The sequence below is a fragment of the Chlamydotis macqueenii genome, chromosome 27 (assembly GCF_036417535.1).
Source record: "Chlamydotis macqueenii isolate bChlMac1 chromosome 27, bChlMac1.mat, whole genome shotgun sequence".
In the NCBI taxonomy this organism is placed as follows: Eukaryota; Metazoa; Chordata; class Aves; order Otidiformes; family Otididae; genus Chlamydotis; species Chlamydotis macqueenii.
In genome coordinates, this window is record NC_141582.1 from 5976678 (window position 1) to 6001356 (window position 24679).

General features: G+C 50.2%; 1 protein-coding gene across 1 annotated transcript in view; it reads right to left on the bottom strand.

The window, feature by feature from the left end:
• Positions 1–464: 464 nt before the first annotated feature.
• ANTXR1 (ANTXR cell adhesion molecule 1) overlaps positions 465–24679 on the bottom strand; it is a 109413-nt gene continuing 85198 nt past the window's right edge. Inside the window, exon 18 of the mRNA XM_086767899.1 lies at positions 465–4811. Coding sequence (XP_086624025.1) covers positions 4539–4811 — 273 coding nt within the window. The 3' untranslated portion in view covers positions 465–4538. The remainder of the gene's footprint in view (positions 4812–24679) is intronic.

Consider the following 24679-nt stretch of genomic DNA (forward strand, 5'->3'; position numbering starts at 1 on the left):
CGTGCTTGGCTGAAACAGGGCAGGGTGGTGAGGCTGAACGTCACGCTGTGTTCATCTTCTTTGTGGAACACAATATTCCCACCGGATCACCAGCCAGGTGAGTTAGTGACAGATAAGCGGAGAGGAAGAGAGAAGGACTATCAGCACGTGAGAGGAAGCATGCTTAGTTTTTTCTAGGAGCTGTTACGCTGTGGCAAAGGGTGCTGGGTTAGCTGCGTGCAACGAGAGGTTATCCCGCGTTCGGAAGGTGAGGCTCTGGGCGTCAGCGGAGGAGCAGACAGTTTTGGCTGTGTCACGTCGGAGTGAAAATAGCTTTTGTGTCAGTCAGAAGTGCTCAGGGCTGTAAGGAAGAAAATCACCAAGTTTTGAGTTCTCCAGAACGACAGAAAGCCAGTTTTATGAGAAAGCAGGATTCTCCTGCTTCGTTCACTTTGCTTCGTCAATGAATCTGATGGAGCCCAGCACAACTTTGTGTAGTTCTTTAATAATAACATCAAGGTCAGCAAGAGTAATGACTGAATTTAACAAATGACACATGCAACAAACAGAGGGAGTAAAACATCACTGCACAGCACTGGCTGGACTGACAAATTGTAGTTCAACATCAAAACAGGCGGCTTGTTTCTCCTCCTCTGCTGCATCAGCACCACGTACACGGCAATGCTACTGGCGGGTTCCCCTCGCGCCGGGCCAGAGCGCTCGGAAGGCAGACATCCCCCCTCCCCCAAACAAACAGTGACAGGAGATGCCTTCAACACCACGGCGTAGAGAAAGAGTCTGGATGACCACAAAGTTCACGTGGGTGAATGCTTCAAAATACAGCCAGCAACAATCTCAGCAATTAAAAAAAAATAAATCTGAATCTTTGTCAATGCAGCTGCTTAATCCTTTGAGGCTGCTAGACACCGACAGAAAGTTTTGCATGAATGAAAAACAACAGGAGTAATCAAAGTGACCCATTTCGAGCAACTGAAAGAACTGTTTATTTACTGCCATCAGACATCTGCTTGCTGCTGCTCGGGCCAGCCTCTGCGGGAGCACGTGCGACTCGAACAGCGAGACCTTCGGGGGAGACCCGCCGAGGGCTTCTGAAATGGCAGAGCAGACAGAGTGCCACTCAGCGCCTCTGATCTACACTGAACGCTTACTTAAAAATTGGCTAGTGTGGACTGACAGCCTGTGTAATGTGTTTCTAGGAAAGTTTTATAGACAGAGAATACATAGGGTACCATACGTCAGTATACGGCACACCAGCTAATTCATCCTCATTTACATAGCATTAATTGTCAGTGGACGCCGATTTAAATTCAGGACCAAATTTGCACTCCTGATTGCCTTCCGTTAAGTCCCTAAGTTAATCTTTAGGGACCCGCATAAAAGGAGTGTGACTTTTCAAAGTACTTTGGGGAAGCCACTTTAGCAGCCACATTTAGGTTGATCCTAAATGCGAGACCAGGTGCAAAACCTGCCACCAAACGCGCTCCGATTTTTCGGAGAACATTAGCAAGGTCCAGCAAACCTGGTTCACTGGCAGCAGCGTGGGTGCTCTGCTTCGGCACCCAGTTACCCCCCACCCGTTTCGTCTGTCCCTACCCACTGCGCTCCGGTGTGACCCGTATCCCACCCCGGATCCATGCGCAGAGCTCTTTGCCGAAGGATCGATGGTGTGCATAGCGTGCAGCTCCAGTGCTACAATTAATGCTACGTAAAACAGGTATTCGTCGCTACAGGAAATATTTGTACACTCATAAAAAAGCAATACAACCGTAAAGAAAAAAATACAACAAGCACAGCTTGATACGCTAACATGCCATGAAACGTCATTGGCTTTATAATAATTTACTACAACTTGAAAAATGTTCTTTTATCCACAACGGACAGGAAATGCTTCCATCTAACACATGGTAAGCATGCAGTAACAATATGTACAACAACAAATTTGGAGTTGGTTTCTTGCTCAGAAACTGGATGGATACTTGGGGGGCATTTAAAAATTATTATCTAGCCTGATCTAGGTTTTATTTTGCCTCTTTAATACCACAGGGTTCTCCTTCCCTTAGTTTGGGGAGACTGAAAATTTCTATATACATCTGCCAGACGTTAGCTTTAGTTGGGGAGTGTACACTGCTTTTTTTTTTTTTCCCCATCAGCAGGTTTAGATTTATTGGTTAATTGACACTTAAAAAAATTCTCAAGGCCATATTGTTGAAAATCGATTTCCTTTCCCAACTTTTTTGAAATACTGAGGATCTGTTACGAGAAGCATCCATTGGTCCTGTGTTACACTGTTCCCAGTTTTACGCCTCTCACCGTGAATCCGAATCAAACAGCTACTGAACTAGATCCCGTCCATCACAAGAGGGAGTCCAACCAAACCGTGTCAGGGTGTTAAAAGCTTCCCACTCTACCTGACCATCACAAAGTCGTCTCGCTGAACGAACCGCGGCCTGCAGCTGACACAACCTGACTTAGCAAAGAGCAAAACTGTGGCTTTGCTCCGAACTGGGGACTGCTCTGTGCTGCCTGCAGACAAAACAGTGTTGTGGGTGAGTTAAGCAGCCTTTCTGCAGAAGAGCCAGCCCTGGCTGTAGGTTGAGTCTCCAGATCCATCACGACTGATGCATTCATCTCATGTAACAGATGGCACACGGAGCTCGCGGTGCGTAAGGCTGGTGAATGACAGACTGACTCCGAGTCTCTCAGTACGGGTTCACTCACCAATGCCCTTACCAAAAGGGACCCAGGTCGAGTCGTTTTGTCTGTTCCCTTTCCTCCTTGAGCATTTTTTTCTTTTTCCTTTTTTCTTTTTTTTTTTTTTTGCTAGAAAAGCTAGAATTAATATTTCCAACAGCACTGAAGTAAGTACTTGGCAAAGCATTTCTTTATCTGGTGAAAAACTACGATTATAAGAACCCCTAGATATTCATAGAACTGCAGTTTCGAAGAGGATTTACCTCTCCTGACTTCGCAGTTTCCAGAGAGACAGTCACATTGTGAGAACTGATCCTGACAGTAAATCAGAGAGCCAGAGCTCCGGCTGAAGTGCTGAGTGATCTCACCTCTTTCTAGCACTGCGTGGCAAAGGCAGGTGCTCAGGTTTGCTACAGGATAAAACATGTGCGTACGCAATATTGTGGAACAGGGTGGGGGTCCCATGAAGGCGAGGAGAAAGCATGGAGAAATGCAGCCAGTGCATTTCTTGGAAGACTGATTTCCATCTTGCATGTCCAGCGCATCGCTTTTTGCCGTAGTCAACAACTGCTAATGGAAGTGATGCTGTTGAGAGCTGACAAGAGTGAGTAAGCACACTGGCTTTTCTTCACTACGAGTTTGGAAGGCATCTGCTACTTATGCAGGAAAGGAAAACAAAAAATAAAAATCCATGTGGAAACATTTCTAGGGCGAAAGAATGCAATTTACAGAAAAACCAGAAACGCATCAGTGGTAACCATTTCAAACCGACAACAAGAAGGAGCCCAAGCAGACTGGATTTAGAGAAATCGATACACCTAACCTGTTCACATTCAGAAATTTTCCTTTTAAAATGGAAACCAGCATTAAATACATTGCTGAACTGCAGAGCTATTAATTAGATGGATGTAATTAGTCTCAACTGAATGCAAAGACTCTCTGTCAACCATACCTTTCCCGGATTCCTTTGCTCAATTTTTACAAACTCCTCTGTCCCGCTGGGAGCGCTGAAGGCTGACCTGCCGTCGATTATTCCTTGGCCTCAGGGATGGGGTGGAAGCCCTGTGACATACCGACGGGTTTATTTTTCCATGTGATTTGTTTTCTTATGGCACTCCATTTTCATCCACTTGCACTTCCACATACCGACATATGCAAATCCAGACACCAGAGACCTGCCCCCTTCTCCCTTCCGGACCCTCCCGGATGACACCCCCTTCCCTTCTCCAGTTCATGGTCCATGGGAACAGCTGCCTGTCACCAATTCTTTTCTGTACAATGGTTTCCGTTCTTGCAGACCCTCTGTTGTCATTATCTGCTCGGCAGCTGGCATGTGAGCGAGACGTGGTCGGCTTTCCGTCGTACCGTGACTCTTGTACCGTGAAGTCTGTGCAGCTGTCTCCAGGTAGCTAGCTGGGATGTCTGCACTTGGAAGAGTCCTTTGCAGTCCTTCCCTGGAGAGACCTTTCCGGAGAGCTTACTCTAGTTATTCCTTCATTTTTTCCAGCGTCTCCTGGAAGCACCACAGAGGGCATGGGAAGTGGTGGGGACACAGAAGGGGCAGAGCCTTGCTGAAATGGGAACTCAGGTTATTTGCCTCCTTCTTGCAGTCTCTTGGCTTTTCTTGCTTCGATAGTTTGGTGGCACTGATGCGCAAGGGATTTTAAAAATAAAAGAAAACGAAGGGAGAAAGATGACTACAAAGTCATTTGTTCTGTTGACACCCATTTCAAAAATGGTCCGGCTTCCTCTAGCCCCCCCGACCCCCCCGGAAGATGGATGTGATACAGTACTGCTGAAAAAGCCTCTCGAATACTTCTGGAAGAGACGGGAGCAAGGCCGACCCCCTAAACTGTTGGGCGAGGTGGGGGCCGAGATGGAGGGGGGGCCCGGTTGGGTGGAGGGGCTTGGGGCGGCGGGGGGAGCGGTGGGAGCGTGGAGGATGGAGATGGGGTGTGGGGGGTGGGTGAGCTGGGTGGAGGGGGGGTATAGATCGGAGCCGGGGGCGGGGGGTTGTAGATGGGTGCTGGAGGTGGAGATGACGGAGGGTACGCGTTGTTGAGCGGGTATTTGGGTGGGGCCTCTGTGTTCTTCACCCTGGTGAAGTTGATGCAACGGCCCTAAAACAAAAGAGAACAAAGTGTTAAAGCACGGTTACTGCGGAGGCAACGGCATCACAGCTGAGACACCTTCCTGACGCCAGGTTAAGGATTCCTGCCCACGGCACTTTGCTCCCTCTCTTTCTCAGAGGGAGATGTTCTAAGAGCAAGTTCTGCGCCGAGCAACCACGAGGTTAAACCCTGACAACAGCTGCTGTAGTGCGGGAGGGTGAAATCCTCTCACCCTGCTTTCTGACTCCGTGATCTTTACACAGCATCAAGTGCTTCCAGTCCTACAGAGGCTGCAGGAGCTGGCAAGAGCCGTTCCTGTTCTTCAGAGCTGGCGTCCGAGTCAGCGCCCGACCCGTGGGCCCTGCCTCTACGGACGCCTCTCCCCAGACCTCGGTCTTCAACTTCCACCAGCACGGACTAGATGACCTCTGAAGGTCCCTTCCAACCCTACCGGTTCTATGATTCTGTGAAATCTGCACCTTCGGAGCCCCTCTCTCCTTCAAATACCTGGCTTTTGTCTCACTTCTCATCATTTACAGCCAGGCAGAAGGGAAGGTTTGTTAACTACGGCAGTTTCTTGCCCAGAATGTTTCCTGAAACGTGTCCATTCTTTATTAGGATGCCTTGATATCCTGGTGCTCCTGAGAAGCCAATAAACTGCTTCTCTCGCTCTTCGCTGCTAAGCTACTGTTTGTTGTACATTTTTAAACAAAACCTTTGCCCTCTGAGCTGTTCTTTTTTTTTTTTCCTCCTTACTTCCACCTGCGAAAGATCCCACTGTAAATACCCGAGTGTCAGCACCAGCACCACTGTATTATGGATTCATTCTTTCAGATATGAAATCACCCAAAAAGGCACTAGAGGATTTCTGAGCCCATACTTTGTTTTGGATTTGTGAGCGTGAGCTTATTTTCTGTTTTCCTCTTTCCTCTCCCAAAGTAAATGTTTTTCCTGGTGACAAAAGACCAAAAGCAAGCATCGAGCTCGTGCGGGCTGGGGTAACGACGTCGCCATTTTAAATCCCCTGCACGGCTCTGTATCTCCTCCCTGCTGCACCCAGCCCACCGACAAATGCTCCGCAGGAGCGGGACCCAGAGTGAAGTAAGGGAGATGCGGGGAGAAAGGCAGGAGGGTGCTGGAGAAGGATCTGAGAGGGAGGAGAGGAGCTGGCGTGGAAGGGGATGACACATACAGAGACACAGAGAGCTCCTCTCCCAGAGCTCTGCCAGTTGTATCCTCGTGCTCTGTGGACATGGAGAAACATCTGCCTGGGCCTCGGTCGTTCAGCAGAGGAAAGTGGATTCCTTGCTGAAGCGATGAAGTATGCGGAGCAGCCCACAGCTGAGCGCAGGCTGCCTCGTGCAAGCAAAGGTCATTTCAGGAAAACAAAGACTTCACAGCGCCTCGAACTGCATCAAGTTCAAGATGAGAGCATCAGCTCAGGGCTGCTCCGAGCACGGCGGCAGCTGAACCCTCTCGCCTGGCTCAGCCCTGCCCTTCTGTCGGCAGGAGGAACCTCTGGCTTCAACGCAGGCTCTCCTCGAGGAACCGAGCTCTGGGGCAGAGCAGAACCCGTGTAACGGCCATGGCTACGCCCGGGGCAATGCCCCTCCTTGAGCCTCAGCCAAGGCTCGTCCTTACAGGACGACAGCAGCGAGGGGAAAAGGGAGGAGAGGCTGGACCGCTGCGGGGCCACGTTCTCCATCCCTTGCCCAGGACAAAATGCCAGTACAAAATGAACTGCCGGAGTGGGCAACGCCCCGACCAGAAACACTGCGCTCCCTCTGCAGCGTCCCAGCACCTCCAACGCCAGCCAAAAAGGGGGCACCGTGTGATGGGCAGAGGAAAGCCTGAGATAAGCACACCGCTGTCTCACCTCAGAGCGTCCCTGGTTCCATTTGCTCCTTGTGGGCTGGCGTCTCTGCTTTAACGTCGTTTCGATACACTGTGCTGTGATTTTAAGGAAATACTGTGTGGCAGGCCTGCTGAGTGAAAGTCTGAACCCCAAATTAACCAGTTCTGCTCAGAACAGCCCCCTCCACGAGAATGTTTTCCTTGCTCCTGTTCCATGTCTCCTGCAATGCAACTTTAGTAGTTTCAGGCTATTACTTGCACTGGTTTTGTTTTCTTTATTTATGTTGAGAATAAAATAAACCTGAACAAAAAGCAGCAGTCCCGGAATCGCAGCCAGAGAACAAAAAATTGCAATTGTTTTTGTGTGGATAGATACTCTGTCTGGATGCTCCAGGGGTGAGGTTATGCTGCTGCTGATCCAAATGGCGCTGAGCACCGCCCTAAGAGCCTTCACGAGGATGCAGTGAGGCTCAGAAATCCTTGGGTCTGGAGCCAAGGCAGGGCTTGAGGACCAAAAGCCATCTAGTACTCAAGGCACTGCCCAAAGCGCGGTCCAAACGCATCCTGTGCATCCTGTGCCCAGGCAAAGACTGGACTTACTGACGAAACCTGGCTGGGCGAGATCAGCGGTGCCACTACCAGGAAAACGTGCCAGCAACTCACACTGCTGTACAGCCGCACTACGTTGCGCTGTTTGTGTAGTCAGCTATGACCCAGCGAGCCCACGGCCATGAACTGCTGCTTGTATCCATGACCCACGAGAACTCCTTCTCGCCAGTAACAGGGTCGCTTTGAAATTCAAGAGCTCTGTTTTCAAACACGATTCAGCCTGCACTGTCCTTGATAACTGTGCTGTAAGAGGGGCGTGTTGGCCACGCCGTCTGGTTTGAACAGGTCGTCGGGCTGCAGCCTGAGCATAAGCCGCTCAGCCGCCGGCCAGAGACCAGCCGGCACGGGAGCGCAGACACCAGAGCCAGGCTTGATCCAGAGCTCGCACAGCACATAGCTGTACTCACCAGACACCGCTTCCCCAGTCCCTCCTGCATTACTGTGGTCTAGCTGCAGAGTTCAGACTGTCTTCCCCTTAAAACAGGCTGGAGCGTGCCTTTTGCTCAGCCCAAGCACGCCGTTCCCTGTCTCCTCCCATGTCCCTTGCTGCCGGGGTCAGCGACTCTGCAGCGCACGGACAGCAACCCTTCTGGCAACACTCTACTGCTGCGCACGGGTGATTCTGCAGGGCATCCCACATGTGAAGGGCAGACACACAGTTACGGCTTCCTCCTCCTTTCACGTCAACCGTCAGACCAAGGGAATTCTTGTGTTTCACTGCCTGACATTCCTCTCACCCATGCAGATGGGGCAGAGAAGGCTGGACAGGAGGTTTCAATCCAAAGGGGCTGAAATGGACTTTGGCAGCTCCGCGGCCTCAGAGCAGACGGAGAAGCCAGCATCTCCTAGGGGAGGAGAACTGTCAGACTGAATGACGAGGAGACATCCAGGAAACAAATTGCTGTGCCATTGCCCAGGAGAGGCAGAAAATGTGTTCCTGGCGCGCTGGGTACAGACGCAAGGCAGGCCCCGGAGGAAGAGAGCTACTCTAACAAAAAGCCGGATGTTAAACAGGGCTTTCATCTCGTATCTAGCAAAACGATAACAGACACAAAAGTGCAGGGGTTGTGCTAGCCGGAGTGCAACCACAAACGAGTAATCCTAGAGCTCCGGAAGACCCAGCTTTCTCTGAGCTGCGTGGCAAGGGATGTGTTTTCCCACCTGCGCTTACCAGAAGGGGGCCCTGAGTCACAGCTGGGCTTTGGACCACGCGACTGCAATGGGAAAATGAAACATCGGCATCAGCGACCCGCTCCATGGTTCAGTGCTGTTTTATCTGGAAATCTGTCTGCACGAAGATCAAGTTGGTTGGCTAATCACCCATCCATTCAGGCTTTTACAGGGCGCTCCACTGCCAGCACAGATCTGTTCATCCCACAGATAACAACCTGACGCGGGCAGTGACAGACCCTCTACATAAATGGGCCCCAGTGCCTGGTTCAGCCTTGGGATCTGGGTGCAAAACCAGAGTGTCTGAGGTGCTACTGGTAAGAGGAGTGCGGGGTCTCTCTACAATCAGTGGAAACGTAAGGACCTTCACATGATGGTGATTTTAGGAGGGTCTCAGTGGCCACCAGTTAGCAGCCCCTCTTGGCTATCCACCAAAGTTTATCACCTCGTTAGGTGTCCGGTTTTAGATGGGGTGGATGTGGAAGATGGTGGCAGAACATCCAGGAGGCAGGAGATGAACCCATTTCCCCTAAATCTACTCTGGATCCTTAAACAGAAGTCACCTTTCCTCCCAGGAGAAAAAAACTCCTGAACTGGATTATACAAGAGCTTTGAGAGTAAAAGTTCTGTTAGTCGTTCTAGCAGGGAGACAGCAGTCGGCGACACAGAAGGTATGGGTGCGGGGAACAGGCTGTATATTAAACGGCTGCTGTGCTGAACGCCTTGGCGAGGTTTTATTTCCCTTTCTGCAGCCACAATACTTCAGGGGGGGGAGTCCCAGCTGCGCCTCAGAGGAGACAATTGAAGCAATATGGAGACTTTATTAGATCTGAAATTTAGTGGAATCAGCAAAATCAGTGAGGGCAACTCAATCTTGCATTTTATGTTGTTTTTCTAGAGAGTACTGCTCGCAGGCAGATGCATAATGATTTCTGCCTGGAGTGGCCTCACTCCTTCACCTTCACCAGCTCATTATCTTCGGGACGAAGGCAGGCAGCGCTGCCTCCGGAGAACAAAGCCCTCGGCCGCGGGAGGCTCGTCTCCTCTGACCAAGGGCCTTGCCCTGTGAGCTCTCTGCGTGGGGAGTGCAGTAGGGTTTGCACATGCAATCCAAGTTTTCCTTTTGTTCTTCACATCTGGCTGATTGAGGAGTGCTGCCACGGTGGAAAGAGAAGGGTGGGATGTGGGGTGAGGGGGGCACGAGGCTACCGAGGTCGCAGCACAGGGGGGCGGTTGCTGAGCGTTTGAGAGAGTGAGCTGGAGCGTTTGTGTCTTGGACGCAGACTTGGCAAGCGGAGGTGCAAAGAGCAGCAGATACCTCAGCCAAGCTGTGGCATTTCCTAGGAACTCCACCGCCTCGTCCAAGCCACTTCCCGCCTCCTCCTGCCTCTCCTTCTGCTTTTATCTGAGCCTGGAAGCTAACTGGGAGAGGGACCGTCACCCAGAGCACAGCGCACGCTGACCTGCCCAGGGACACTGACTGGGATCCCGCACCTCAAACCCAGCTGCGGGGAGGACGGACTTCTCTCCCGGGACACCGCAGTACTGCTTGGTCTCCAATCAGCCAGCTCTCCGGCCCCCACCACGGCAGGACTCAAACAACGAGGAAGCTTTTTCCTTTGTTTCGTTTCAGCCCTGCTCTCTGTGGTTGCAGCTGTTCAGGGTGAGGCCCAAAGGTAATTTAGGAGAGGGAGGCTGGTCCCAGAGCAGTGGCATGGCCTCCGCCGTACGGAGAAGAGAGCTCTTTAACAGAGGAAGACGGAGCACTTCTGCAGTGAAGATGAAAAATGTTTCTGTTTCTCTTGGTTTCCTATCAAGCTGGAATTAATACCTGGAAAAATGTCAACATTTTAAGATCATAAAACACTGGAACTGGCTTCTGAGCTCTTGGGTTTAAAAAGAGGCACTGGAAAAGATATAATCCTCAGTGTTGTTTTGTATGGGTCATTAGTAATTCAAACTTTCCATAAACAATACCCTGATTTACCCTGTTGTTACGTGAAAGAGGAGGGAGAAATAAAAAGAAACACAGAAATAAAGAGAAGAGAAAGAGGAAGAAAGAGAAAAAGGAAAAGAATGAGAGGAAAAAAAAGAAATTTAAAAATTAATTTGTCATTTGATACCCGATTCTGACTAAATACATTAAATACATGTGAGAGTTAACTCTAGTGTGTGCAGAGATGCTTCACTAAACTGCAGCTGCTCTAAAAGCAAAGCACATACATGGATGAGAGAAACGAACACTAAACCCTCCAAGCCAAACTCTCGCTACCAAAGATCCTGGGTGCTTGATTTGAACGCAGTCAAGGCACGAAACTTCCACAAACATCTGTGAGGGGGAGAAGGGGGAATACAGAGCGGAGTCACAGCGGATCTGATAGCAGCTCCGAGCCCCATTGGGAGAGGACGGTGGTAAACTGGCAGGAGCCAAATGGCATCGAGAAAAAATGCCCGTAGCCAGCGTGGATCCCCTCTTGTGAACGCGGTCTTTGCGTCGGGTACTTTACAGAACCCCTCTCCAAAAATGCATCCCTTTGTGCCTGGACAAAGGTGGCAGTGGGGAAAAGACCAGGGTGAGGATGATCAATACCTGCTTCCCACCACCACGTTACCATTTGGGAACGGCGTCGGTCAGGGAGCTCTCGGGTTCCTGGGCGTTTTGCTGCTCTGAACCCTGTCAAGATTACCAGGTGGCTTCTGCGAGCGTGAAACATCCCCGCTTGCACGACCTGAGCTGGGAGCGTGCTGCCTGTCAAACTGCAGAAGGGTGTCTGGAGACAGTTTAGGAAGCTGTTAACTGGCTTCTGGGCTCTGTTAGCCGGCCTCTCGAAGTGAGACCAGGCTGTATCGCGCATACGTGGTGATGCCAGGAAACGCTGCCTCCTGCAGCAAGCACGCTCACTCTGTGGCTACCTCTCTATCTGTTAGTCACCAAACAACTATTAGAACTGTCTCATTTCGTGATAAAACATCACCGCAACAAAACCATTCCCATCTGTGTCTCATTACCAAATACAGCGCCTAGAACTCAGCGTTGCTCATAAAAGCGACCATTCCCGAGGCACCTTGGCCTCTCAAGAAATAACAAATTGGAGGGGTGACCTATTTTCACCCAAAGTTTAGAGGAAGAATCCCATTGATAACATCATCACTCCGACAGGGTTCTAACAAGCCTGACTCTGCAGAGGCAGTGCTGAAAGCTATGGGCTGTTGTGGTTTACCTTACAAGGCCTCGTGAAAAGTACTGACTGCACAGCGACAAAGTTTGGAGCAAGATCCAGAGTTTTCTGTCACGTCTCCGTCCTACACGCCATGCTGGATTTGACTTGCTAACTCCCAGGAACAGTGGCACAAAATGCTGTTCCCTTCCGAAGCCAGCACGGAGGCGGGATTCACCCCAACGAGACGGACAGACACATTACCAAAACCAGTGACAAGGGGTCTCACACGTGGCCACTGAACTCCAATTACATCCGTTTCCTACGCTGCCAACAAGCGTCCTGTCTAAATCCAGAAGGAAAAAAGAAGCAGAAAAACTACCTAACTTTCTTCGATGCCTTGATATGGTTTGGACTATTCCAACAGATGTGAAAGCAGCGGTTTGTATTTGTATTTAAATGATCCTGCTCTGCTCAAGCAACCCAAAAGCTGTACACACTGAGGAACAGAGGAAACCACTTTAAACACCATGAAGCATTGTGATTTTTGCAGACCTTTCACAGGATCTGAAATAAGTAAGAGCTTATTTAGAGCATCAGCTCAGCCAGGTTGGTTCACGACTAAAGCTTGCAGGTACCTATGGACACAGCACTGCGTATCCAAGGGCCCCACAGCACAGAGTGGTTCCGCCAATTCCACCTCCCGCTGAAAGCTTACTCGTAACTTCTCGTCCGTGCCTGGCTCGTCAGACCTGCCTCAGCCCCGGGAACACCCACTGCTCTGCCAGCCTCTGGTTCTCCGTATCTGTAACCACATCACGCGGGGCGGAACCAGCTGGGGAACCTACTGAAATGAAACCTCTCAGAGCAAACTCCCACAAAAAGTGCAACAAGACGATAGAGGCTTCTGCCTTGCCAAACGTGAGCGTGGGAATGAGCTTAACGGCCTCAGCCTTTGGCTCGTGCCGGAGTTCGGGAGCGTGGCTCTTCCAGTGATGAGCGGGCATTTGTGTGTCAGCAAACAGGCCTGATGGCTTTTGCAGGAGCTAGCTTTGGCTGATTTATGCTGTGGGATGGGTGTCATTTCCAGGAAGATCTGGTCATTCTTCCCATTGTCTTTCTGGAAGGAGGTAGCTAGTCTTGGAGAAACGGTAAGTGACACATCAAAGAGCCCGTCTCACACGGGATTGGAATCTTTCATCTGGAGGTTAATAACAAAGCCGACTGGGTATGAGGAAAAGAGAGAAATTCACATGAAAAATGGAACACATTCTTTTGGCAGCGGTAAGTGGAACAACTCATCAAGGGTAGTGGTAAATATCCCTCCAGAGAGGAAGAGCGAGTCTGAGGATCTGTTCTTCCAGAAATCGGTGATCTGGGGAGGATCTCTGGGCGCAAACTGAAAACAGGGCTCAGGACAGGATCTTCCATGATGTGAACGTGAGAAGAACACAACTCAATTGCTGTTTACATGTTACGTGACTCGGGAAGATCCCCCTGTGCGGGGCAGCGCGAAGGGCTCGAGGAAATGGGCATTACTGAACGCTGAATATCGCCCTACCAGTATTTAGCGAGCAATAATTCCTGTCCCTGCAATCCCCGACTGCTGACTTTGCCTTGGCTTCCGAGGCAGCTCTCTGACTGTCAACGTTAAAGGCATAACCTTGTAACTCTGCCTAGGGAAAGTCTACCCCGGATCGAGATACGGCTGGGATGCTCCCCTTAGGAGCTGGCTGCTCCCTGCTTCAGGCACAGCAGTCCGGCGGTCCAGGAGCCAGCTCCGCGCTTTGTTTTTACAGCGATGAGCCGTCTGCGTTGCTGCACTCCTGCAAGCTGACGAGCGGAGCGCCGGGCTTTTGGCTTTGGAGCTGTTAGTTCCAGGAAAGAGAGCAAACGGTTAGGTTAACTTTTCCATGGCTATTAATGGAAAACCACACGGCAATAGCTTGCGTGGGGAGGTTAAAGTTTTGTTCTCGAACTCTGCAGCCTACCAACAGAAACCTGCGAGCTTAGACTTACCAAGGTGTTAAAAAACAGCTCCTTATTAGCGCCTGCGCGCTTTTGAGCCTGCAGCAAGGAGAATCATCGAGCAAGGAGGAACACAGCAACGCGCAAGGTGTGGGGGTGACCTGGGGGTCCAGCTGGTTTTATCCTCGAGTCGGAAAAGGGAACATGCCCCATTGTGTAAAGCAGGGGAACTGGAAATCACAGCTCCTGGGTTCTGTTCTTTGGTTCAGGAGGGTTCTATTCATGACACAGTGAAACACCACAGGGTGAAATCAGACAACTACCTTAAATCTGAATTTCCTCATCTCTAAAATAGACTCCTAATCCAAAAGAAGAGAGGACCCAGGGGACTTTCCGGGATGCTGGGTTTTGCTTTGTGATATTCAGAGCTAATTAGCAATACCTCGCCTTCGCCCTATTACCGTTCATCTTGGTTACTCCATAACGATTTCATGACTTTCAGGGAACTCACTGGAGGTTTGTGTGGCAGAATTCGCTCCTCAGGATCCAATTATGAACAAATAATTACAGCTTTGGAGATGTTTTCATTGGATTTGTGCACTCCAGCCAAAGGCCCAGGCTAACTGCTGCATTCCCGCTGTATTTTTTGATACAGCTCTAATAATGCAGCTTAAGTTGAAACCAGCACTCCTGTGTGCCAGCAACGCTTAACGGGCTTCACAGTTCCTCCTGAACCTGCTACTGGCTGCGTTTAGTGCAAGTGCGTAACGGCTGATGAGAAATCATTGGTGCTAGCACTGAAATAAATCCCTTTTCTACTCCCCGTGGTCTGTAAGTCACTGGTGGTGTGGTGGGACATCGGCCATGATTTACCAAGTACAGGTGCCCACCGCTTTCAGGGACACAGAGGAAGGGGTTCTGCATTGCTGGTCGAGTCCTGCACTCCTCCGGAAGAGCCTGGGCTTTGCGTATCCACTTGCCTTGGCCAAGGGGTGGCACGCACAGCACAGCACCCGCAGGCTGCGGTGGGACACCAGTTACAGCAGACGTAACACCAGTTACAGCAGGGGTACGAGGGAGGTGAAGCCTTGGCAGCAGAGCAGTGTCACATAAACTGGAGTTACGCCAGCCGCCCGCCCAGGGTGGGTGCTGCCCTGCCACGCACCACCGTGTCTGTTGATGGCTCTTCCGAAATACCACGTCTGCGTTTGGAATTTCTCTGTGTACGAACAAAACTGGAGCAGGACGCAGGGCCCTGCAGTTACTTATCAGGACTTACACACGTGCAATGCCAGGGACAGCTGAGCAGAGAGGTGCGGCGCTAACATGAGCAGCGTTACACTGCAACCTGTGTGACACGCCGATATGGCGTGAGCCACCCTACCCCTGACCCGCTCCCAGATCCCCTGTGCCTTTGTCTTCACAACTCCCATCCTAACTCTTCAATCTGGCGCCGTTTGCTCTTTCTGCATCTCCCGCAGGATGTTTGCCCGGGGTCCTGCAGGCACCACACACTTCCACGTCCAGGCTGGAGGCCTGACCAAGGGAAAGCCAAGGACCGCGTTAAGCTGTAGTTTAAGCCACCCCTTTCCACATGTTGGACTGCAGGTAAAGCATCTGCTGCCGGAGCTTTTGGTTCTGGGTGGCTTTGTGTGCCTAGCAAGTCCCTGAGGCCCTCTGAGCGCTGACGTAGGACCTAGGGTTCCCCTCACAAGTGCGCAGTGCAGATGGACCCAGACACGGTCCAAATTCTTCAGCTGGGGCTGCTGCTTATTTGTAGGAATTTATTGCGATCCCACAGGAAGCAACGGCCTTGCTTTCCCATAAGGATAAGGAGAGTACGTCCAGGCCACCGCTGGAAGCTGCAGGAGGGAAACGCAAGACAAATGCAACACCACCGCTGACTCAGCAAGAAACGTGCATGGGAGAGACGCAGACAGACAGACATCTGTCGCAAGGCGATTCTCTCTGCACCAAGATCCTATTATTTCAGTTACAGGAGTTTTACTTCCTATGTTTTTACTGATTTCTAGGAACCTAAACACCTACTGAACTAACTTGCAATGTTTTTGATGAGAATTTACATACCTAGACACTTTTCTGCATCTGTCCCCCTGGGTTCTACAATTCTCCCCCCATAGCACGGCATCATCATCCCTGCACTGCTCCAGCAAGAGTTTTACTCCAACGGTTATTTCCGTCACCCCGCAGCTGCAGAACTGCTCACTCCGCACAGAGCAAAGTCTGAGCTATGGTGTTCCATTGCCTTGTTTTGCCCTCTCCTCTTTAAAACAAACGAGGAACCCCTCTTGTTTCTCAGCTCATTTTACCCAAGGCTGCCCTTTCCCTGAGCACCACGCAGGAATATCCTCCGAGCAGACAGCCTGCCCAGTCCCTCCTGCTCTGGAAATCTCAAGTAGCGTGATTTCTTGCCTCAGTTCAAATCACACGTTACAGCAGAGCTCAGCACTTGTGACAGTTTCAGTGCTGTACTGAAATCCAGACAAACCCTGTTTCCCACAGTCCCTCAGAGGAGCAAAATGCAGTTGTGTGCTTCAGGCCATGGAGAGGGAACGGGGAACCAGAGTGGAAACCCAAGCACCTGCCTCTGTGTGAAGAGGGGAGGTAGTACTGAGTTAAACGAAGAAATCCACATTACCATCTAAGCGCTCCCACCTAGACAACTGTCCTCTGGCAAGCAGAGACATATCCTGCAGGTCTGGCACAGCCGGACACACCTGATGGGCTGACTCCCTGTCCCACGGGTGCAGAAGAGCACTGCTGTGACCCCACAGAATTCTGCACTCTCCCCGGCCCGTGGGCCGGTCTCCAGAGGCAGTGCCTGCTCCGGGCTCTAACACGCGTGCACGCACACGTAATTCCATTTTGGCTGAACTCTGCTCTGCTCCGTCATTGGAAGCTGCATGGGAGATGTGCTGAGGGAGAAGGAACTAGGAAGAAAAGTCGTTCCTTGCGGTGAAAGGAAGATTCGAGTTACATTAATGGATTACTCCAGCTGGTGGTGTAGATCCACGGCTCAGATAAATGAGTACGCCACAGCGTCTCAGTGTTTCTCAGTATCTGTCTAGACTCACTCTTGCCCCTTGCCTCAAACAAGGCTGAGATCCTGGTTTTATTTTACACCTGCACGGCCCCAGGCACAATGGCTTTGTTTAAGCTGAGGCCTGCAGCACATGAATACCCTAGAACGAAGGGGCCTTGCGATTGCACCCTCGCTCTCTTTAGTTTAGATTTAATTTCCTTCCACTTCAGCACTGTGTGGGGAGTGAGGTGACTAGTGATTTCCCAGACAGGTTTTCACAAGTACACAGCTTGCTCTACAAGACAGGGAGAATCATGGAAAGGAGACTTTTTTTTCTGGGAGTTTGAATTTGCCAGAAATAAAAAGACCCTCACCCTCCTCAAACGGCACAGCAGCCAGTGCCGATCACCTCTGTGAAACAGCCAGTTATGTTCAGCAGATTAAAGGTTTTCCAGGTTTTTCAAAGCACAAGAACAGAGAGAGGAGGAGGAAATTTTACTGTAACTTGGTAACGATTCAGGCTGCTTTTATCCTCCTCTGCATTTTTAAGACACCGTAATGATTCCCACTCAGCTAGGTGTCCTGGTTTTGGCAGGGATGGAGTTAATTTTTCCTCTCAGTAGCTGGTATGTTTTGGATTTTGTGTGTGAAGAATGCTCATAAACACCCTGATGATACCAGTTGTTGTGAATGAGACCAAGGACACCGTCCTGCTTTCCAAGTCTCGCTAATTTGCAGATGCAGGAAGCTGGGAGAAAGACAGACAGCATAATTAATCCAAACTGGCCAAAGAGAGTATTCCATGCCATAAACGTCATGCTCAGTATATAAGTGGGGGCAGGCGAGGGTGGGTATCTGCCTTCCTGGCATCCATCCTTCCTGCTTGTTTTTGCTGGCATTGTTCCCCCTACCTTGCTGGCTCCCTTTTGCTCCTTTTCTTGCTGCTCGGTTTTGTTTCCGTGATCGCTGCTCGGGACGGGCTGTATCGGTCATTGGGACATCGGGTGGTGAGAAAACACATATTGTTCACTTTGTATATTTTTAATATCCTTATATTCTGTTATTATTGTAGTCTTCCCTTTTATTTTAGTAAATTGTCTTCATCTCAACCCACGAGTTCTCCTTCCTTCCCAATTCTCTCCCCCATCCCCCTGGGGAGGGGGAGAGTGAGCAAGAAACTGTGTGGTGATTTGGGCTAAACCATCACACTAGGAAGGCTCAGGAGGGCCGTGCCATGAACTGGGAGCCGTGGTCTGCGGAAACAGGGGAACTCTTGACACGGGTGCCAAAGATGGCGTGCAGACAGAGCTGGCCAAGCTAGCTCCTGGTTCCCACTGAGCTGCTGCTTTAAACTGAGCATCATACCTCTCTAAAATGTACAGACCTGAATCTCTGTGCCATTAGCATCACGCTGTAACCACAGGAACCCACAGGCCACCGTGCAAACTTAAACACGGACCTGCAAATCCAGCTATCCCTGCCCACAGCCACGCCTGCTGCTGATCCTTTACGTTTATTACAGAGTTCCAGCCATTTTCACAAATGCTCTGGGAGAGAAAAAGCATTGGATTAGCCTCATTTAGGTCAGGAGGAGCCTCTGAGGAACGGAAGGTAATTAAGTGGCTGGGTCAAGGTCACTCTGTGCGTCAGTGGCAGAGACTGGAGCGACTCTGGGCTCCAGCTCCCAGTCCAGCGCCCAAACCTCAGATCTCCCTGCTGCCACATGAGAATAGTGCACCAACCTCCAGCTCAGCTGGACGTCTTAGATCTAGAATTATAATAGCAGGATGCAAATTAAGAGAGCTATCCATCTCCAGGCTTAAGACTTTCAGAGCATTGCTGGCTGGAGTCGTGCAGCTGTGCAGAGGCGGGCTCCCAGTCAGCAGCACTGGAGCACGCACTCCAGTGATTCTCCAGAAATGCAGTGGGGCTTCGCATGCAGCAGAAGTCCTTGCTTTGCAGAACTGAGCCCTTCACAAAACCAGTCATTTGGGATGAATGACTGATGTAATCCAGAGCGGTCATCTGAACTCCTCAGGCTGCACAAAACGTCCACAGTGAGGCCTGAAATCGAGTTAACTTGAGGTTTTGGCATTTCACCGTAACATAAAAACATTAGCGTGATCACAGGGCAAGGGGAGTTTTGCAAGCTTTTGTTGAAAAACAGCACTTCTCTGCAGTGAAGATTCATGCAGTTTGGCTGCAAATTGGTCTCATTTCGTCCTCTGACTGTTCAGTTTATATTAAGATCCGTTTTTTATGTCAGCACATGCACACACACACATTCTTCCTTTCATAATAAAAAGAACAATTGTGATTACTTAATGGAGACATTTTCAGGTATTTCATAGCCTCATCCTCTCGTCATAACCACCATTTGTACCAGAACGGTAGCTGAGATCTGACAAGGTACGAGCGTACGTGATTGCACCAGCAAACGTGCAAAACTACACTAGTTCTGGGAAAAGCTCCTCTCCCGGCATCTTCCTTAACTTAGGTAGGATGCATCTTTACACCCAATGGTTTTGCTAGATTTTTTTCCTCTATATTTATACCCGTCTGTATCTGTATTTAGCTATACAAACACAAACTGAAAATGCAATTAACGCAACGCACTAAAAATTTAAAAGATAATTTGCTCCTAGACTGAGATGTTCCTGGCCAAGTCTAACCCTGAATCACAGTGTCGTGATCTCCTCATAAATTCCGGACAGGACAATGTTTATCAAGGAATGCAAGCGACACTTCAAAGAGACACTCATTATTTGGATCCTGTGCTTCGTGAGCAGTTTGCACAAACAAGCATTCCCTTACTCCGTTATAAAAACAACAAAGCTTTCTAAAAATTATATATCTTTTTAAATCACCCCCATCTGATGATGTTTCGAATGTAAAAATAACCTCATTAATGCTGACAAGAATGCAAACACAGTCTCTTGAAAATGTGAGAAGCCCACAGGAATCCCATGTGACTCTGACTTCCTTGCCTTATTGGAAACATCTGTGGCTGCTGGTAACCTCAGACCATTTCCAGGTTTGACTCCAAAGAGAGAATTTCACAACCTTTGTGTGCATCTCGGCCTCTCCGGGCGCACTTCAAAACAAGTCCTGAACATCCCTTGCTCTTCCTTTTGCTTTGGGATAAAAGATGCACTTTTAAAAGCCTTCTGCAAAACACAGTTTGCTTCACGGTTTGTTCTTACAACTGCAGACAGGCACGTGGCCGGCTGCGCCGACAGAACAATGCGCCGGTCAGGACCTGTGCCGATACCGAAAGCCAGAGCTTCCACGGAGCCGCAGTGGGAAGAGTGGCCCAGGCTGCTGCCACGCCACGGGCCTCCTTGAAGAGGTCTCAGCTCTCCGTCATCCAGAAACATCTAACCCTGTGTCCAGCACTTATTACTCAGTTATTTCTACAACTGTACCTTTCGCAGTGAAGGAACACTCCTGGTACGAGGCATCGCGGCCTCGGTTAGAGTGTTCAGGGCATAAACAGCCAGGAGACAAGGAGAAGAGATTGTCTGAGGTCACACGGAGGAGCAGGACTGGGATCTGAGCTGCAGTCCCCACATCACCCACTGCAGTGTGCATAAATTGCAGATTTTTCAGTCACTACCCCTGATGCAGTCTTGTTACAGACCAGCATGACCTTCAGGGCAGGGGACGTCCTCCTTGCCAACGGGTACGGTGCCTCGGAAGCTGCGTGGGCCATGCAGATAAACAGCAACAATTACTCAACAGGGTGTGTGAGGCCAAATCCACGCTTTGTTCTACGCAAGCAGTCTTTCTAACAGCTCAGCGAATGTGCTGGCAGGGGATAAAGCAGCTGATTATAGCAAGGGATTGCTTATATACGAAAGTGATGTAACCCTGGGATCAGGTCCAATTCCTTTTCAGGCTCCAAAGCAGAGATGCCTGTCAGTTATTTTTCATTTGGCTTCACTTTTTCACATCAACCAGCGGGTGAATTACGGTGCCCGTTCGACAACACCAAGAGTCTGAAATCCGCTTCCTTCTTTTCTTCAGGAAAGAGAAGGAAGGAAGCACAAATGGCTTTCCAAACAACCTCTCTCCGTAGCTTTTAGGAATATCATATGGTCAAGGGCTCCTGTCTGCAGATTTGGGCTCCTCTTTACCAGCCACACATTTTGCCTGCACGGGTTTGAATATTTACCTCGCCTGAGAACGCACCAGCGGTAGGTTGTTCATCTGGCGGCTGTTTGAGGCTGCCGGTTACTGTAGGATGCTTTGCTAATCACCAGTTCTCTCGTTCCCAGGGCACGTCCATGCCGTAAAGACCGCTACGGCTGGCAGTGTGGGCGGCTAGCTTGCTGCTAAGCAACTGGGGAGTATTTGTGTCGTGAAGTCTACGCCGAGCGGCTGCATGGCACAACTGAAACGGAGCTAGTGAGTCTGAAACTCTTCTGCCAGGTAGAGGAACCAGAGTGCCCAGGCCAGCCTCTCCTGCCTAGCGTTCCTGCAGAGGGCCTGGGACAGCAGTGAGGGGTGGCCCGGTCCCCTGAGGCACGGCAGACAGCACACACCACAGCGCCCTGCGAAAGGATGGCATCGGGATGAAGTCAGACAGTCAGGAAAAAGCTGGAAAGCTGAACCTGCCCTGTGCAGCAACACCTCCAAGTCCTGCATCTGACTGCCTGAAGCTTCCCGTCTTCTGCACCCGGCAAGGCTGGGTTTACAGGGGTGCATCAGGGCAGAATTTTCAAGCCATCTGTGCCTCCACTGTAAAGCCACGCGCCTGGCTTGGAGCTGTCAGTACCCGCTCTGGTGGGCGCCCTTTGCCGACAAGCCGGGTAGCACTCCCTCACCTGCGCTTCCTACAACAGGATCAAACTCAAATTGGCCAGTGGACAGCTGTGGAAGTCCGCAGACTTGCCGCTGAAGATTTTGCAGCCGGGTAAGGACCAAGTCTGTACTTGCTGTGCCCCTGGTCCACGCTGCCTGGTCCGAAGGAGCTATCTGGAATCACATCGCGAGGCCACAGGGATTTATAGCTGAGCTCACCGCTGCCAAAACGACTCTTACAGCTCGACCCCGCTAGCTAATCCTTAGCACCGGCAAACCCAGAACACACGGCTGGCAGAGCATCTGGCTGTCCGTGTGTGAATGTGCAGGGCTACCTGGGTGTGGATGTCCTCCACAGCGCTGCCCCTCAGCATCTCCTGCACTAGGAACATGGAAACCTGCTGGATACAGCCAGCTGGTCTCAGTCTGCATGTCATGACAAGCAGATGATGTGCCGTATCTCAGAGCAGTCTGTCACTCACACTAGCTGCCAGCCAGACATACCCCGCGCTTGGCGGTGCTCCCGGCACCTGACCAGGTGGATAAGTGTGACGCAGTGTACAGGCCGTGACAAAAGTGGTCCTGTCTTCGGACAGCGAAGGGTTGCAATGCTGTTCTGTGCACCTTGTTACAAACCTGAGAGACACCAAGAACTATGTCCCAGGTTGGATGAAAGAAAATTATGAACAGATTATTAAACTCACATTATCAAACATCCGCTTGAGAGGAAGGGCTGTGTTTACTCGTAATCCCAAGGCCCCCTCACTGTGACAGCGGTGAAAAGTCTCCAGGCTAACGGCAGGGATTGGTTCCAAGCTCAGAGTCAGCCCTGGCTTCCTGGGCAGGGTATTCTGGCTACACAGTTGTACGCATGGGTAGAGACTTCCCGTCCCTTCGGTCCAACACATTCGGTTCTTTTCCTTTGCAACACTGTCCTACAGTTACAGGCTTAATTTTGAAAAAGATTTTCTGCGGAATTGCTCCTTTTCCTTGATACTTTTCTTGCAAGGGAAAGCACACTGTTCGCACTGACTCAGGACCATCTGCGTCGACAGCACTGATGGCTGCAGCCAGCGCTGGCAGATGTTTCCACGCTGCCGTCCCCATCAGTTCAGCATGGACCTTCCCGCTGGGTTTCCAATCACACCACCACAGCAATGTGTTTGAAAAGACAACGTCTGATGTGTGCTGACCTGGGAGAAGCCACTAGCCTTAAGGTAGCCTGAGCCGTGCAGCCTTTGTATCCGAAGAGAGGGAGATTGGCAGGGATCAAACAGGGCTTAAGAGTCTCCTTATTTTGTGAGGTGCAAATTTTGCAACTATTTTGGCAAGCTTTTGCTTTTCTTTTTGACTAATTTGTCTCCCAAGGCACAGTTGTAGGTTGTGGTAGTTCCATGAACAGCACTATCGCCTCACTCCTTCCCAGTCCCTTGCGCAGAAGCCTCTAAATGTTGTAAAGCCAACCTTCCTGACACCCAGCTCTGGTAAAATTACCTTCTACATCTACAAAGGAGAAAGTGAGGTATGACAGACGACAAACAGCATTGAAATCGCAGGGAGCCTCTACAGCAAGATGGGAGAGGACTCAGAAATCTCAAAGCTGAACCCAGTGCTTGAAAGCTAGATTCTTCTCCCTACGTCGAATCTGAAGTAGGGAAACGACCCTCACATTTTTGCTGGATAGAGGAGGGGAAAACCCTGAGTAATTCTGCCATTTCAGCTGTGTAAACTAATGAATGTCATTTCAGTGTTCTACAGTGAGTTCTCGCCTTGGTTTTGCCTGCGCTGTTGGCAGTGACATCACCTGGTGGTTACATTGCTGCTACAAAGGAATAAACTCACGCTGCTCACTTCAGTCTGAAAGCGACTAACAACATCAAGAGGGTCACACGCGGTGATTCACAGGTGACAAACACCGAGGCTCACAGTTTGGTTTACGTGAAGAAAACCAAATATTCTAAAAGCAGTCTGCCCTCACAGAAAGCCCGAGAACTGCTTCGTATCTACACAGAAAAGCGCCCAAACATCTGCATGTCTTCCAGGGGTCAGCTGCAGAGAAACAGGCATTTCAGCAGCTATAAGCCTGCGTGCATTGTCAGCCAGTTTCCCTTTCACACTGAATTGTACTTGCACCCAAGTCAGAGACACTTCACAGCACAGCAGAATCATAACGAGCTTAATTTACTTCGAGGCTGGTTCATGTAACACCTGTGGGCTGATCCTGCGCTGACAGGACACCGAACGGCACGTCTAGGATACATCACCGAAAGGGGATTGAGCCTGCCGCCAGCTGCGTAATACAAATTGCTGTTAACTGTGTCAGCTCCAGTTAAACGGCTCTGGATTTTCCCTAACACCTTTCATGCAAATAATCTTGTCAAGTCAAAATTCTTATTCATAGGATAGGCATTCTTCAAACCCCAAGTTCTGTGGGAAAATTGCCAGGCATTAGCAACCTGTATGTTATGACCTTTTCTCCCAGAAATCAGCAACACACTCAGTGAAAATATTTTAGCAAATTGCTGCAGGAATAAAATATTAAACCTTCACAAAAGTTTATTGGTTCTGCATTCAAAGGAAAACCTTACAGGGAGCCAAATGTTCCAGAACTACGACTCACGACCAAAAAATTACAGTGTTGTTTCATGTGCAGTTGAGTTTCTTGAAGCCTACACAATACTACACAGTTACTTATGCTTTGGGCCAAATATATTCCTGAGGCAACTCCAGTCTCTGTTGTTGATTTATCAGAGGTGTCTAAACCGCACACACCAATAATTAATAACTGACATGTTTCACCAGGAGTTGAATACGGACAGGGGCTCAGAAAGATGCTGAATCTCCATCCTTGGACTGGGAACAGCTCTGGCAAGGATGTCTCACGTACAGCAGCGGGATTTCAACTCACCCACGCTGTGTACCTTGAACACAGGCTAAATTTGCAAAGCTCAGGGGCAGTTCTCGCATCCCGTGCCAGCTGCGTGTCCCTGCGTGTCTGCGGGGCGCTTACAGCCGAACACAACGCACGGGTGTGCTGGCCACTTCAGCGCTCAGCTAGGTGCCCCTAGGGTTGCTCGGGATAACTGTCCTGACGTTATTCAGGAAGCACCCAGACGTTTAATTCCACTGAAAAGCAGGAGACTGGTACCATGGGGATGAGAGGTGTCGCTGCAGTACCCTGCTCTCGTGGACCGTATCATTGCTGTGAAGTAACACCAACCCATTCTCTTCAGTGGCTTCTGTTTCCACCCGTAAGCACACATTAATCTACA